The sequence below is a fragment of the Spinacia oleracea genome, chromosome 4 (genome assembly GCF_020520425.1).
Source record: "Spinacia oleracea cultivar Varoflay chromosome 4, BTI_SOV_V1, whole genome shotgun sequence".
NCBI lineage: Eukaryota > Viridiplantae > Streptophyta > Magnoliopsida > Caryophyllales > Amaranthaceae > Spinacia > Spinacia oleracea.
Genome location: NC_079490.1, coordinates 157007181 through 157022967, shown reverse-complemented (window position 1 = coordinate 157022967; position 15787 = coordinate 157007181). Strand labels below are relative to the sequence as shown.

Genomic DNA, 15787 nt, shown 5'->3' with positions numbered 1-15787 from the left:
CGATGGCTCGCACGCACAGCGAGCGATGTCGCGCGCCCAGCGAGCGATGTCGCGCGCACAGCGAGCGATGGCTCGCGTGCGACGAGCACTGGCGCGCGCGCAGCGTGCGATGGCTTGCGATGGAAATGCAGCAGCTATGCTATTTCTCATGCTTTAAGCAGATTCCAAATTTTCTGGATCTTTAATTAGGTCTAAGATTAGTGTGGCACTGGACTAGGGGTAATTCATATCTTCTTTCTTTGCAAACAACAATGGCACTTGGAGGGTGATTTTTTTCTTCTTTTCTTTTTTTCTAAGTAAAAACAAGTCCTGTTGCAGCTAGGAGATGATTCTAAGGCTTACATACAGCATCACACAGTGAATGAGGCTCGAGGAATGATTAGACAACTGGTGGGGAGGAACTAAGACGTAAGGCCATAAGCGATAATCAGTCTTGGCAAAGCATGATGCTTTATTTAGCAGATCTGACTACCCCAGTTTAAGAAATGCTACTAGTTTTTTTTCCAGTGTTCAGAATGAGCATAAAGCAGGTATTTTTCGAAACTCACTGAAATAATTTTCAAAACAGGGATTCTAGCACTGGAGAGATGATATAGTTCTTTTTGCAAAGAAGATGGTGGCTCTGGCAATGACGAAATGCAGCTGGAGAAGCTTATGCAGGTTTGTTGTCATCTTATAGATACACCACAGATGGACCTTAAGATGCCAAATTCAGTGATGCTTGGAATGGGTCTATGCATTCCACAAGTGGCAAAAAGAAACAAAAATGAAAACGAGTATTGAGAGGTTTGTTTTTCCTTCTAATGGGAAACGGGGGTGACCTTAAGAAAATGTCGATCACACTGTAAAATTCAAACCCAATATGCTTGATACAGAGTAATTTACATTGGGGAGATAGGGCTAATCACCAACTCTTCAATGTCTACAAGCTTGGTAACAGAAAATACATGAGTTGTTGGAACTTTCAAACCTTAAACCCAGTCCCTATGTTCTATCAAGCAAGTTATCTTTAGATAAGAAAAGAAATCAAGTAAAAAGGGATTGAAGAGTTCAAACGAAAATGGAGCACAAGCCCACAAAATAACAAGGAAAATAGAAAAAAGAACTTCAATTTTGCATCACGTTAGACAGGGACATGCCAGCAGGGAATGCACCATGAGCGTGAGCCCAAAGAGTAATCAAATGCACCACTTGATCCCATAAAGAAACTAAAGAGATATACCAACCACAGCCATTCTTCTTCAATGAAACCACAATGTCCCATACGTTTTCCAAATTTCTTATGCTGTACTTAATGACCCAGACCAGTATATGTGGAAGCCCAGTGAATCCCTACCAGTCTTCCTCACAAACATAGCCGACGACAATGTGAAAACTATTGATTCCAGTGTCCTAACTAGACACGAGAGGATATAGCTTGTTGTTTGGTCTCCCAACCATTTATCACAATTATTTTAGTTTTCCCGAAATAACAATGCTTTCATTGGCTTCATAACCTTAGCATTCCAAATAAAAGAAGAAAGAGGAAAAGATGGTGTTTAGCATTCCAAATAAAAGAAGAAAGAGGAAAAGATGGTGAATTTAGATTTTTTTTTTTTTTGTACATGACTGTAAAAGCTATGACAACTTCAGAAGTATAGGAGCCCAAGGAATCAGCCAATCACACTTTTCTACAATGAGAAGTTGACAAAGAAACAGACTCAAGGATGCTCAACAAGTTAGTAAGCTCCCCTAATTACCATTTACCAGTCATCACCGTCCTAAAATGCAAATTCCAAGAATAAGTCATCACCGTCTCTCATGCAACTAAACTATATTTGATCTACTAGACTCATGCAACAAGAATAAGATGTAACTAGACTATAATCAGTACTTACAATCAGTAAAGGCTGATCCCCTGCCCAAGAATCCTCCTAAACTACCTTAAATATTTGATCAAGAGAAAGAAAAGTGATGTAACCTACAAAATAAACTTCCAAGGGTTAAGTATATGGAACATAAGGACCTTTTGGCACATCCCACCCATTACGATGAAAATCATACCTTCTTTGAATCACTCTATACCAAAGAGAACGGGAAACGCCACAATACTTACCCTCTAAGGTGAGGATTTTAGACAACAAATTACAAAAACCCATACATATATTATAGAGTGGAAATATCAGTTTTGTAGATGTTGGAAGAAGAGAATTTGGTTTCTGATAATTGGCTCAGTTGTGTATTGGCAATGCAATTAAATCACCGCTAAGGAGATTACAAACCCTGACCGTCGAGTGGCTGGACAGTCCTAATTAAAAGCTAAACAAAACAAAATAAAATAAATTTTCTCTCTATTTATATATTTTCAGCATTTTTCCACTTCCTTTCCCTCTCCTACTTCTAACCAACTAGTTGCCTTCCTCTCCAAGCTAAGAATAACAGGGTAACTTGAATTGAGAGTGCTCCTCCCCCCGAGCTAGTCTACTACACATTTCCCCACTAACAAAATGGTCTCTTTTCTCTTCACATACTGATATATGCATATTCTATAGTGGTTTTACCCCCGTCCTTTAGTACTTTTCCATCTTAAATGAGCTCTTAGGAGCCGTCTTTTGTACTAATATGCGTTGTGTAGTGTGCCTTGAGTTTTCAGGTTATTTGAAGAGAAATTGGCCTTTTAAGGCTCGTTTCATGATATTACGGGCAACTACACGATCCCGCATGTTCGGGATTGTCATTTGTCAACTCTAAGGAGCCTACGATGCCTATTTTTGAGCCCTTAGAGTTAGACTCGGTGCAAGGCCTATATTGAAGGTCGCCCGGCGATCTACGGGCGAAGGGAGACCAATCGGGCGAGCAGAAGAAGAAAAGCTCACATCTACATGCACCCGATCGGGCGCCATTCGCCTGATCGGGCGCTGGGCTCGTCAAGTTTTTCAAGGCAGCTGGATGCCAGACGGGCGAGAATTATGCTTTGCGCACGCGCCCGATCGGGCGCCCATCGCCCGATCACCATCGCGCGCCTGCGTGCTACACCTGCTACTACTGGAATTTGCGAGTTGGCAAACCCTTTGCCCGATCGGGCGACGACAACCTGGACGCGCTTTTCGTGTTTAATGATCCGTTTTTATTTAGTTTTTTGGCTAGACTATAAATACTAGGCCCTTAATTATTTGTAATCATCTTATATTTTTCAGCACTTTGAGTTTAGTACTTAGTTTTTATTCTCTCCAAACTTTTTGTCAACACTCTTTAATCATTCAATCCAAGTTTCAAGTTTTCATTCAATTCTTCGTTCATCACTCCGGTATTAGTTCATTCCTTATTTTGTTGTTTTATTTGAATTATGTTTTCATTAAATATATGTGCTTTGTTTATTTCAAGTATGTTTGAGTAGTTTAAATCTAGAGTTTTGGGAATCCATGAATTAATATAAGGGTTGAATTATAATTGTTGATTGTTGGTGGTGTTGGTGTTGGAGTTGGTTAATTTCCTATTGATTGTTTTCATTGCTATGCAATTAGATTTGCGCAAGTTTAATTGTTATAGTCGAGTAACATTGAGTTTAATAATCGAGAGATGCAACTTGATGTTTAGGCTAGTTTCGATAGGTAGAGCCTGGTAATTCTGATTCTATGATTAGTATCGATTCGAGAGAGCATGCCAATCTGAATAATTGCTTCATTGATTATTGTTCCTCATCCCGGATAATTGTTCTATGGTGAACCTATACCCTAGGCCTTTTATTATTTGATTTCTCTTTGTTTAATTAGTGTCATAGTTTAATTACTCAAACCAACCATTATTCCCGTTACCAATAATCTAGATCTTTATTTTAGTAGTGGAAAGAACATTGTTTCCTGTGGATTCGATCCTGACTTCCCTTGCTATTTAGCTAGTGATTTTAGGTTTATCTTTGAATAGGTGATACGACTTTAGCCTATCACATACGTAGAAGCATAAGAATCTTACAAGCCTCTTCAATCTCCTATACATCCATCCAAATTGAAAATCTTATGAAAGGAGAGAAACTATGAAGACAAATCAGAAATCTAAATGAGCCTTGTTCCCTCCATCTAGCTCCCTAGATGCATTCTCTACAATCGAGTCACAAAAACCACTCTTTTGGGGACTCCAAACTCCAAAGTGACACCAAGGGTCCAAGGTAAGTAACAACTAAATCATGGACGACAAACCCAGACAAGGAAGAAAATCAATTCAAGATGTCGGGTTGGGCATTAATTACTGTAAGACTAGACTGGACAATCCTAAGGCCTAAGACCAACTAGAAAACCAGAAGCCTGGAAATATTTAAGCCTGGTTGACACTCTTGACAAGTAAAGAAATGTATCAGCAGCTTCATCCAAACACCATCACCCCCTCCCTTCCTTCATGAAAATCACAACTCTCTTCCTTAGAAAACATCCTTCCAAGATGACGACCACCTAAGTGAACAAAATAGCACAAAGAGGATAACCCTGTCTCATACCATGTGTAGCCCCAAACCACATCCTAGCGGCCTATTAACTAATACTGTAAAGCCAATCTGTGGAAGGACAGCCACCATCCACTTTCTCAACCTAGGTCCAAAGTCGTTATTTTCCATCACCTATTCACCTTATCCAATAAATTCGAAAAAAAAAATCATAAGTTTACCCAAAATTATTTATAAAATAACCCAGGACCTCACCTCTCAAAGAATTATCCACCACCTCATTAGCTACCGCAGCACCATCTACAATTTTCTAACAATGCAATTTGGTTAACAAAAGTTGTACTAGATAAGAGTAGTAAGACCCATTCAACAGGTTTGAAAGAACCATAGCCAAATGTTATGAATACTATAACCAGACTAACAGACATCAAGTCTTTGACCTTGACAGACTTGCCCTTATAAACTAAGGTAATGAAGGTAATAGTAACAAATAGTAGCTCCAAAATCACCATCACCATGAGAATAAGAGACTTTTTTGTTTGAATAACGTAATCTCTCTACTTCATGTTTGTCCAAGATAACTTTCTTCTGATGAGGATTTACATTTTGGCTAATATGGGGGTTTGTCGATATTATGAAGAGACCATATGCCAAGACCCTTGACATCTTTCATAAGCCTAGAACAGCAATCCACCCAATTAAACCTCTTATCACTCTCCTTGTTAGCCCTTAAAATTTTCTGTCAATTGTCTTCAACTTTAAGCAAAATCAACAGAATTAAGGAATAAATGACAAGACAGTGTAAGCCAACAAGGTACTCTTCAACAAAGTCAGCCAACGATTAGAATGAATTTAGGGCGTGTTTGGTACGACCACAGGAAAGAAAACGGAATGGAGTCAGTTATGAGAGAGGAAAGGTAACAATAAGCGTTACCGTTAAAAGTTGTTTGGTTTTATAAAGGAATGGAATCACAGTACTCTGTATTTCGTAACACAGTATATTTGGAAAAAACAAAATAAACATAAAATCTCCTCCCCAACATCACCTACCTGTTCCCTTCTTCACCAAAACTAGAAGAACCTACTCCCTGTCTTATCAGCAAGATAATCACAAGCATTCAAAGCCAAATCTTAACACAAAATAATGGAAGACAAAAAATTGGAAATCATAAATAATTAAAGAATTTGAAAGCATGGGGTTATCAGATTGGAAAACTCTACCAGTTTTGCAAATTCCAATTTCTTTTGCCCAGATTCAGATTCAAGAATCTTAAAACCAAAATTTCAGAAGATGTTATTGGAATTCTCGAATAACTTAAATCAGATAATGAGAACAAATATACTGAAGAAATTATGTCCAATTTGACTGAGAGACTGGGAAAGATTGAAGAGGAGAGAGACATAGAGGGAGAGAGAGATGAAAGTTCTAGTACGATTTTTAGAAAATTGGAGAGGTATTTGTTACTGCTGGGTTATGAGTGGTAACAGATGGGTGGAGTAGATTACACCTAAGAAACGGTAAGGGATATCCAAGCCCATAAACCAAACAATGCCAAACGGTATGGCTTAACTGAATCCGTTTCTGGGCCTTTAGAAAAGCATACCAAACATGCTCTTAAATTCAACTCGGGTAGCCTCTTAGAGTTCCAAGCAGCTTTCATTTTATAAGGAGCAGAAAGCGGAATCCCCAAATACAAAATCAGTTTAATATTGTAAATGTAAGATGTTGACTACAAAAGATACAGTTCTCATATTTCATCAAATCCTTCTATGATGTGAGCCAAACTGCTAAGAAAAAATCCATCTACCAAGCCTACTGCCATTTTCCACCATATTGCAGAAGGATTGCATAATTAAACTAATTACAATGATTTAAATGGATTTTCTTGACATTAATCTATAGAACAACGAAAGGCACCGATTAACCAAATTGAAAGTCCAGCTCATTTGCATCGTAGATCGTAGAGTACTGATTGCTAGAATGCATGAATACAATTCGTAGAAAATATTTTGAAAATAAGAAAGTTTATGAAAGAGGGAGAATTGAGAAAGCTAATATATGAGACCCAAGGAGTATTTCTAAAAATCAAAGAGTATATCTATTTCATTTATCTACATCCTGGAGGTTATTTCCCTCTATCCCTCCCTGGTGAAAGACAATATATTCAACTACCAAATCCCGCATCGGTAATTCCAGTCCATGTTTACCACCTACGCAGCACATAATATCAAAAGCTGAAGAGAAAAGGAAAAACAACCCTAACTTGGGCGGCTTACTCAAGCTTATAAATGTACCATGCACCACTGACTAGGGCTGAAGCTAAGACCTGCCCAGCTGCCTTCTCCAACCCCACAATCTTGAGGTGAAACCGCAAACAGCAGCTTCTGAACATCTGTCAAGAAATCAAGCACAGTTAACAGGTCAAGCAAAACAGCTGATCAGCAAAGGGCCAATGACTATAAACAAACAATACATAGCTAGTTAGCTACCAAGTTATCTAGGAAATTTTTCAGATATCCAATTATTTAGCTTGGTTCAAAGACAAAACAGCATATTTAAAGTTCTACAATCATTATTACACATAAACTTGCAAGCAACTTATTTTGGATATATCTTCCAAACCGGGTGAAAATCACCTCAACATTGAGGAAGAATATAAAACCAGGTACGGTCTTCATTTAAATTTTTGGGACACCCTTGTTATAGGGTTTGTACTCCAATTGGTGGAAATAAATATCTCATCTTGTAATGCTCTACTTCTTTGTTCTTTACCTTGGCTAGCTACAAATTTGGTACTTGATACGAGGACAAGGGAGCAGTATTTCTAATATTATTTCATATTTATGCTCTATTCGACTTGTTTTGACTTATTTCAGACAAAATAAGTTCAGATAAGTTCAGATAATATATCAGACAAAATAAGTTCAGATAATATAAGTTCAGTTAAGTTCAGATAAGTTCAGTTAAGTTCAGATAATATAAGTTCAGAAAAATAAGTTTTTTTTTCCAGAGATTTTCACACACAAATAAGTTTATTTCAGACAAAATAATTTTTTTTCAAATAAAATAAGTTCAGCTAAGTTCAGATAATATAAGTTCAGACAAAATAAGTCTAATAGAACGAAGCCTTAGCCTCTTTATGTTACATAAAGCCCCAGTTTTAGATTACTTGGTTGAATAAGGGTGATATTCATTTTCAGAACATCATTTTTACAACTAAATTTTAAGATTGTTATTCAAGTTGGGTAATTTTTACTCTTTGGACCTTTGATTTCTTTCATATGCATGTCCAAGATAAACTCATTCTTTTAAGAGTATAACTCTGAATATGAAAGTGAAAGATCCAATCTTACAAAAGGAGAGAATCCACGAGAATAAAGACACCTTTAACAGCTAATCAATACCCATATTCAACATGATTTGACAAACATCAACGACTCTATATGTGTGACATCGAGGGGAAGATTAAGCGGTCCATTCCCGTTGTGTTGCCCTCGTAGAATTCTCAAAGCCAATTAACCACTCCTCGGGGGGTTGGAGGATTTTGTCAACTAATAATCCAACTTCCAATCATCCTACCCTTCCCATTTATAACCAAAAAAGCATTAAATAGATTGTTCAACTAACCTCATTTACAAGGTGGCCAAAATGAACAGAAAAGAGTAGCTAACAGCTAACATAACACCATTGACTAAGTAAAAACTTGGTGTAACTGATGCTTATGAAACATCACAACTATAATCACATAATGTTTCATATTCAATACTTCTAAACTGATTCTGAAAGCCCTGTATCAAATTGATAAAACATCCATATGAGAAGAAGTGCCATTTCCAAAGTAACAAACTTAAAAAGAAAAGTAGTAATATTTGATTTCCTCTAACTGGTAGATGAATAACAATCATAAATAATTCCATAAAATGGATAATTTGGTTGTTCTCAACGGTTATGTTGCTAGTGTCATAATTTAATACTATGTATGAGAATTGCATAAAAAAAATGTTGATTTTTCTTTTAATTGTTATTAAAATGGACATTTTATCAATCAACCATATTTCTATAAAGAATTTACCAAACACCTGAGAGTTCTTTCTCACGGTTATAGAGAAGTTGAGCCACAATACAACCAATTTTTCAGTACTTGTACACTCAACAACAACTCCAAATGAAGCACATTTGTCACCTAACTCTTGACAGGATATTCTGTTTTGGCATTCAAGGCACACAAAAGAACATTACAGATTTTTTTTTTTTTTGAATTCTTGAAGTTTAAAAACATAACAGGAAGTTCACCTATACCATCAGCGTCAAGCTCCGACACAATAAGATGACCATAAGAATCAACACTTCCTAGAATAAACCCTTTGCCTGCACACAAAAAGATGACAAGGCCATTCAGGGCACAAAAAAGGAACATGTAATATACAAAGACAATTTTCATTTTATAGCAAAATGTGTCACCTATTGACACAACACAACCATTCCTTATAAGAAAGGACATGAATAAACTAAAAAAATAAACAATAATATACATGCCTATATGGATAGATACACTATATAGAAATATCCATCACAAAATTATAATTCCTTAAGCCACATTAAATACTTAAGAAGATGAACCTATCACGATAAATTCTTTACGTGCTCAAATGCATCAAGTGTACATATAGAGAGACTATGTTTCCTTTCAATAATGGAATAAGTGAATAATGGCTTTTAATTTTATAGAGAAACTAGAAGAATCACATAATTCGCATGGTGAAGACATGGTTCTGTTTTTCTTTAATGATCTAGAATAGATTCAGAATGTTTTAGATTTTTATTAAGACTATATAAGTTGATCTAAAGACTTAGGTTCAATTTGTCTACTCATGTTTGTGAATAAGGAGTAATCTATATTGGACGAATTCTCTTCTTCTGCACAGCGTGACATTCAAAGTGTATCCTCTTATTGGGCCTTCATTTAGATAATCAGAAATCTCAAGAGTTCATTGAAGAATTATTTCCATCTTCGGAACCTGCTCATCCTCGACATGAACTCCTGAATCTCCATCCTTGAATTCCTACACAAATATCTCAAATATTTATTTCCCTTCGTGTTGTGCTCTCCATTAAAATTCTTTCTATCCCATCTTCAAGTCCAACTACACATATAGTAACTTCATATTGTTGGAAATAATAATGTATTCGGAGGGTTTTGAGTTGGGTCTGGACCAGTAGGACTTGAAGCCACTTTGTTTTATTTTCTTTTCTCTATATAAATATTCCAAATATTCTTTTGCTTTAGAACTCTACCATTAAGATTTATGGAGAGGGATTAAACCCCATAAACACAAACCCTAAAATATACATAGCACATCTGAGCAACTCCAACTTTTGAGTTCAGGGTTTAGAATTTGAAAGTGATGTGTTAACCTTGGGGGTGTTCTTCACTATAAGCCTACACTGATAGGGTGAAAAGATTATCTTCTAAGGAAATGGCCATCATACTAACGTTATTCTAGTGAGTGGCCATCATACTAACGTTATTCTTGTGATCTACAATCAAGTAATATCCTCACTATGTCTATCATTATTTTTTGGAATTTTTGGTATTTACTACCTTGAAAATACACCACTTTGTATTTACTACCTTATGAAAATTTTATTTTAAATTACTACCTTAAAGTTCCAATTTATTTTTATTTACTACCACTTTACAATTTTCTCATTTTAAAATTGAGATATCTCTTTCGTTTCTTAATCATTTTAAGTGATTCAAAGCCCATTCTTCTCATTTATGTGTAAGGATTGCATAGAGATCTTGCTTTTAAACTTTTGCAAAAGGTTAAACGATTTAAATATTATATGTAAAACTTTAAAATATATATGAATTATCAAACGAATTATTTTGAAATGTCGTTCTCAATGAAATCCCTATAGAGCAAGGAGAATAATGAACTTTGAATCACATTAAACGATTAAGAAACGAAAAATATATCTTAATTTTAAAATGAGAAATCTGTAAAGTGGTAGTAAATTAAAAAAAAATGGAAGTTTAAGGTAGTAATTTAAAATAAAAATTACATAAGGTAGTAAATACAAAAGTGGTGTATTTTTAAGGTAGTAAATACCAAAATTTCCTTATTTTTTGGTATCAACAGTTTCTTTACAACACATATACATTTGCTATTGCATGCCACTCAACTTATTTTTTGTTCTTTCTCCATCCCAATATGTTTGTCATTCCTACATTTTCCATCACCAAGTGACACTCTTATTTCTCCCCGATCGGCTACTCCACCTCTTCATTCCACGATGATTTATTCCTAAATGCTGTACATTTTTCTTGGATTCTCCCAAACCACCTTTACTACTAGTCTACTACACAAATTCAGTTCTTCATTTTGCTCCAAGTGGCATATGGGTCTACCTTTCGGACCAGGCAGTCTCGTAAATCCACCCATACAATGGCCCAAAGATCTTATATTATTACCATAACTTAGTGGTGTTGTCATGTTGTGGTGGTAACTACTGCATTGAAGGAGTTCAGAACCCACACAGTTCAATCCACGTTAAGGTTTGCATATATATAGGAAATCATACTCCTCAATTAATGGAGTGAACATACTACTGATTTCACCACCTTTCATAAGCACAACACACATATCTGTATAAATTGAAAGCAACTCTCTTGAGAATGTGCTCTCAACTAACAAAATCTTCAGCCACACCTTTCACAAATATAATACCAAAGCTTAAATCACATAACCTTAAAGCATGAATTATGCCCATAGAATCATTATTTCATTCACACACGTACTTGTCCTAATTTCTTGATTGCAACATTTACCTTTTTAGGAAAAATTCAATATAATTGAATAATTGCAACACTACTTTATTTCCATATGATTTGTCTGTTATCTCTCAACTCGTTACAGGAACCCTCATTTTTTCTCTACCTATTTTCTCACCTCATCACATGGCTTGGTGTCATCTATCTGTTATCACACACGAAGCATCAGAAACAACACAAGCAATGAAGTAAAGCACGAGATAATGTGTAATATCGAGTATCAACGTACTCGGCATCTCTGTCAGCGCTACACTTTGAATTTCAGACCTATGAGGACACCGTTCCAGCACAGACGATCTGATAACCTTCACAAAGGCCAAATGGAGAACCCGACAACCAAAAGCAGCATATCATTAGTGATAATCAACACCTTTTCTCAAACATACACATATTCACAATCGGTTCCCCACGCATTGATCAACTGAGAAATAATTATAAGAAAACAATCACATACCTCAGAATGAGCAGGAATTAAAAGGTTATCCTTTCCTCTATTAACCAATGATTCTCCTTCCATTGACATCTAACAATCACAACCAAATCAAAATCCACCAAAAAAAAAATCAAAAAAGCCCCAATTCAACATGAATTACACAAAATCAATGAGAATTACACAAAATGATTGAAACTTTGGAGAAATTCAAAATAAAAAGACCTGGGTTTTGTATACGCGGCAGCCAGTAGCAAAGTAAGCGGAGCAAGAAGAATCATTAGCATGATTAACCTGTAGAAGATAATATTTAAAATTAACAGGAAGTTTTTCAGAGAAATTGACGGCAATTAGGGTTTTTGAGGGAAGGAAGATTACATGAAGCGCAAGACGAGTGGGTTGAATGCTGGCAGGAGAAGGCTGGGGAAGGAGAGACGATGGTACTGTAGCTTTGACAACACGCTTGGCCTCCAACATTCTCTCTCTGTTCTGTTCTGTACTGTACTGTACTGTACTGTACTTGAGTGTAGTGTAGTCGTTGTTTGAGAATTGATACTTGACGTCTAAGGCCCTGTTCTGTTCGATTTATTTTAACTTCCTTCAAACAAAAAAAGTTCAGATAAGATAAGTTCAGCAAAAATAAGATTTTTTAGACATTTTCACATATAAATAAATTTATTTCAGACAAAATAAGTTTTTTCAGATAAAATAAGTTCAGATAAGATAAGTTAAGTTAAGTTCAGATAAGTTCAGTTAAATTCAGATAATATAAATTCAGTCAAAATAAGTCCAATAGAACGGAGCCTAAACCTCCCTCGGGCGGGAAATACTCTAACCGTCACACAACTAGAGATGGGAAGGATGATACTCCGTAAATCGTTGGTGACCAGCAGCATTTTGGGTCCATATCCACGAGAAATTCCAAAATTAGACAAAATCAAAAGGTGGGCCGAGCCGAGTTCGGGCCTTGTTGCGGCTTAAAATCTACTATTAAATCGATTTCGACCGAGCTTCCTGACGATTTTGTGTGCCCATAAACATGGTTGTTAAACTCCCGATTCGTATCTTACGATCCTACGATTCTACGATCCAAAAACACGCCACCGATCTGGATCTTAGGTAGGATCTTAATGTGTGTAGGATCTTACGATCCTACCTCGATAAGAAATTTGAGTGGTGGGATCTTAATACGATCCTATGATTCTACGATCCGATCCAACGATCCGATCCAACATACAATATTTCAAGATACTCCGTAACAAATTTTTTATTACTAAATAGTTCATAATCACATATCATTAGAAATATCATACTTTTCTATCAATAAATTGGTTATAAAAAAGTATCTTATTCACTTAAAAGTACAGAAATTCATATAATTTCAACAACCTTGCGCATATCTTATTAATTGCTCTATTCTACACAAGTATTAGTCTTATGTGAGCAAAAATTGATATTTAAGTATTAAGATTACATGAATACATGATTGTACATTTCATTTTAATAATATAACCATTATTTTACTATTTAGTAGGATCTTACGATCCTACGATCCGATTCTACCGATCTGATCCTACCCCCTTTCATCGATCCAAAGTAGGATCCCGATCCTGACAACTTTGCCCATAACCCGTTATTTTAGACCGTCTCATTTGAAATTCAAATGAATTGAGTTTAATTTCAATTGTTCAAGCGCAATTTTCACAGAATTTTCCCCTTTTCATGTACTCCAAAACTACCGTAGCAAAACCTTGTTGCGGTTTAATATGATAAGAGAATAATGTTGCAACAAGTCGTAAAAGCATGAAATGAGAGTATTATTGCTAGTGAGTATTTCGTATACGTAAACTGATCTAGCTAATCCATTTTATAGGCTTTACATGATGAAATGAAACGTATGGATATTAAATGTACATAATTGGGCATTTAAGTAGGTAATTAGGGCTTTCTAGGAACGGCTTGTAACCGCTACCCTTTCTTTAGCCGTTGAGAGCAAGATGGAAGGGTGCTTTGTCACACTTTGCTAGCAGCCACATGTGTTCCACTTGGCATATCTGACCACGTCACCAAGAGGGTATTTTCCCCCCTAACAATTGTCCCCAAAACCCATTTTGAATTTATTCCGGGAAGTTCAAAAGGAGAAATGTGTTTTCCTTGATTACGAGAAAAGGGAGGAATTTGCCTCTTGCTCCCCCCAATGCTGACGACGTTAATGCAATGATGATTTTGAAGAGTTCAACCGCCCAACTGCGTCCATAAATACACCCGTCCATCAACCAATTTCGCACACTTCCTCATTCTCTCTCTTCTCAATTCTGAAAAAGCAACCGACGCTTTTCTCTCTCTCTCTCTCTTTTTCAGGTAACTGCTCCTCTTCCATCTTCTTCCTTTTTCCTTCAAATTTCTTTATGTCTCAGAGGATGCGAACAAAATGCACCCGCGCAAAGAACAGAAAAGTCGTGGTAGAGTGCGACTTGGATGAGGAGCCGATTTTCAGCCCTACAAATATTCTGGATAAGAAAAATGCTCGGCCGACCACTTGGGGGAAGCGAGATGTGGCGGCGCTCAGGGATGAGTGTGGCTTCCCTTCGTTGGCGGTGATTCGTTTGCCGCAGCCCGATGAACGGGCCGATTGGGTATCGGACGGTTGGGTGTGCTTCTACGAGTATCCCTTCAAGATAGGGTACACCTACCCCTTCACGCCACTAGTACGGGGGGTTCTGAAAACCCTGGCGGTGCCGCCGGCGCAACTGATGCCGCAGGTCTGGCGAGTGATGCATCTGGTTGACCATCTGGCCGGTCAATTGGACATGGAATTCCGGGTTGAGGACTTGGTTTATACCTACAAAGTCCAAAACTACGGGGCTGGTAGGTATCTGTTGCATGTCAAGGATGACAGGGAGGCTCTCCTGGGTTCGGACAAGTCGAACGACAGCGGGTGGATGGGTCGGTTCTTCTTTGTGGAGTTGGCTAGTCTAGGGCCCGACTCCGACTTCTTGACCGGGGAATGGATGGCTAGATGTATATTTTGTTGTTTTTTTTGTTTTTTGGGCTTGTTGATTTGACTTTTTCTCACTTGTTTGTTTTTGCAGGGGCATCATTTGACACTGTTGGAGTCGGCGATGAGGCGGTGGAAAAGACCGTTTTACTTTTGGAGGTTCCTTTAAAGGACAGAGCTTTTTGCGGCATCAAGTTCGAACGCGAGGAACTCTCTCAAGAAGAGGAAAACTCCGAGCCTGCAAACATGTCGACATCAATAGGTAAAAATGGGTTAGGGTTAGTTTACAACTTGGGTTCGTTGTCCTTTACAAAAAATAGATTTACAATTGTTGTGACGAGACTGTGTCGTCCCTGATGTTGTGTAGGAACTGGCCCGTCGACACGCTCTGGCAAGGCCCCTTCTGCGGATGCATTGCTGAGGAAGAGGTTGGAGACACTGGGGAGTGTGTCTGGTGTTAGGTTATGATTCATATGACAAAACATAAATCATGCGGAATAACCATAAAGCCAGGAAAACATATTATTTACACATAATCATTTAGCATAGTTTAGATGCATACACTTTGTTGCGTGCCCTCCCTAGCTGCGCCCGAACCGAACAAGAACAAGTCTTTAGGACTCCAAGTGTCGTCCCTCCGTAGATAGTCCACAGCACGTCCGGATCCGCCTTAAGCTTGACCAACTAGAATCGCCCTTAAGGTTGCTTAGGAATTTCGGCTATTTTAGGTGCAAGTGTATGGCTGATTTTTCTTCAAAATCTTACCTTTAGAATACTACAATTGTGTCTATAAATTATGACCCTAGGCACCTATTTATAGAGGTATAGAAAAGGAACTGGAATCCTACTAGGATACGAATTAATTAAACTAGAATCCTAGTAGAACTCTTATTTAATTAATTTATCCTTTTAGGATTAGGAATTTAATCATATATCGAATCCTGATAGCTTTAGGATTCGTATATGAACACAAACACACACACGCACGCACAGCAGCCCACGAGGGGCGCCATGCGTGTGCGCGCAGCCCGCGAGTACTCGCAGCCCATTGCCACGAGGCCCACACGCTGCCGCAGCCTTGGCGCGCGCTGGGCCTGCCTTGCGGTGGG

The 15787-nt window shown here is 37.4% G+C and overlaps 1 protein-coding gene across 1 annotated transcript; it reads right to left on the bottom strand.

The window, feature by feature from the left end:
• Positions 1 to 150: 150 nt before the first annotated feature.
• Positions 151 to 14060, bottom strand: LOC130472067 (uncharacterized). Its single transcript, XM_056842487.1, has 7 exons — positions 13971 to 14060; positions 12059 to 12256; positions 11906 to 11974; positions 11705 to 11773; positions 11480 to 11555; positions 8715 to 8783; positions 151 to 6807 (listed from the first exon to the last, which is right to left on the bottom strand). Exons 1-7 carry the CDS (start codon positions 14058 to 14060, stop codon positions 6698 to 6700), a joined length of 681 nt encoding a protein of 226 aa, XP_056698465.1. The 3' UTR covers positions 151 to 6697.
• Between the last annotated feature and the right edge of the window lie 1727 nt (positions 14061 to 15787).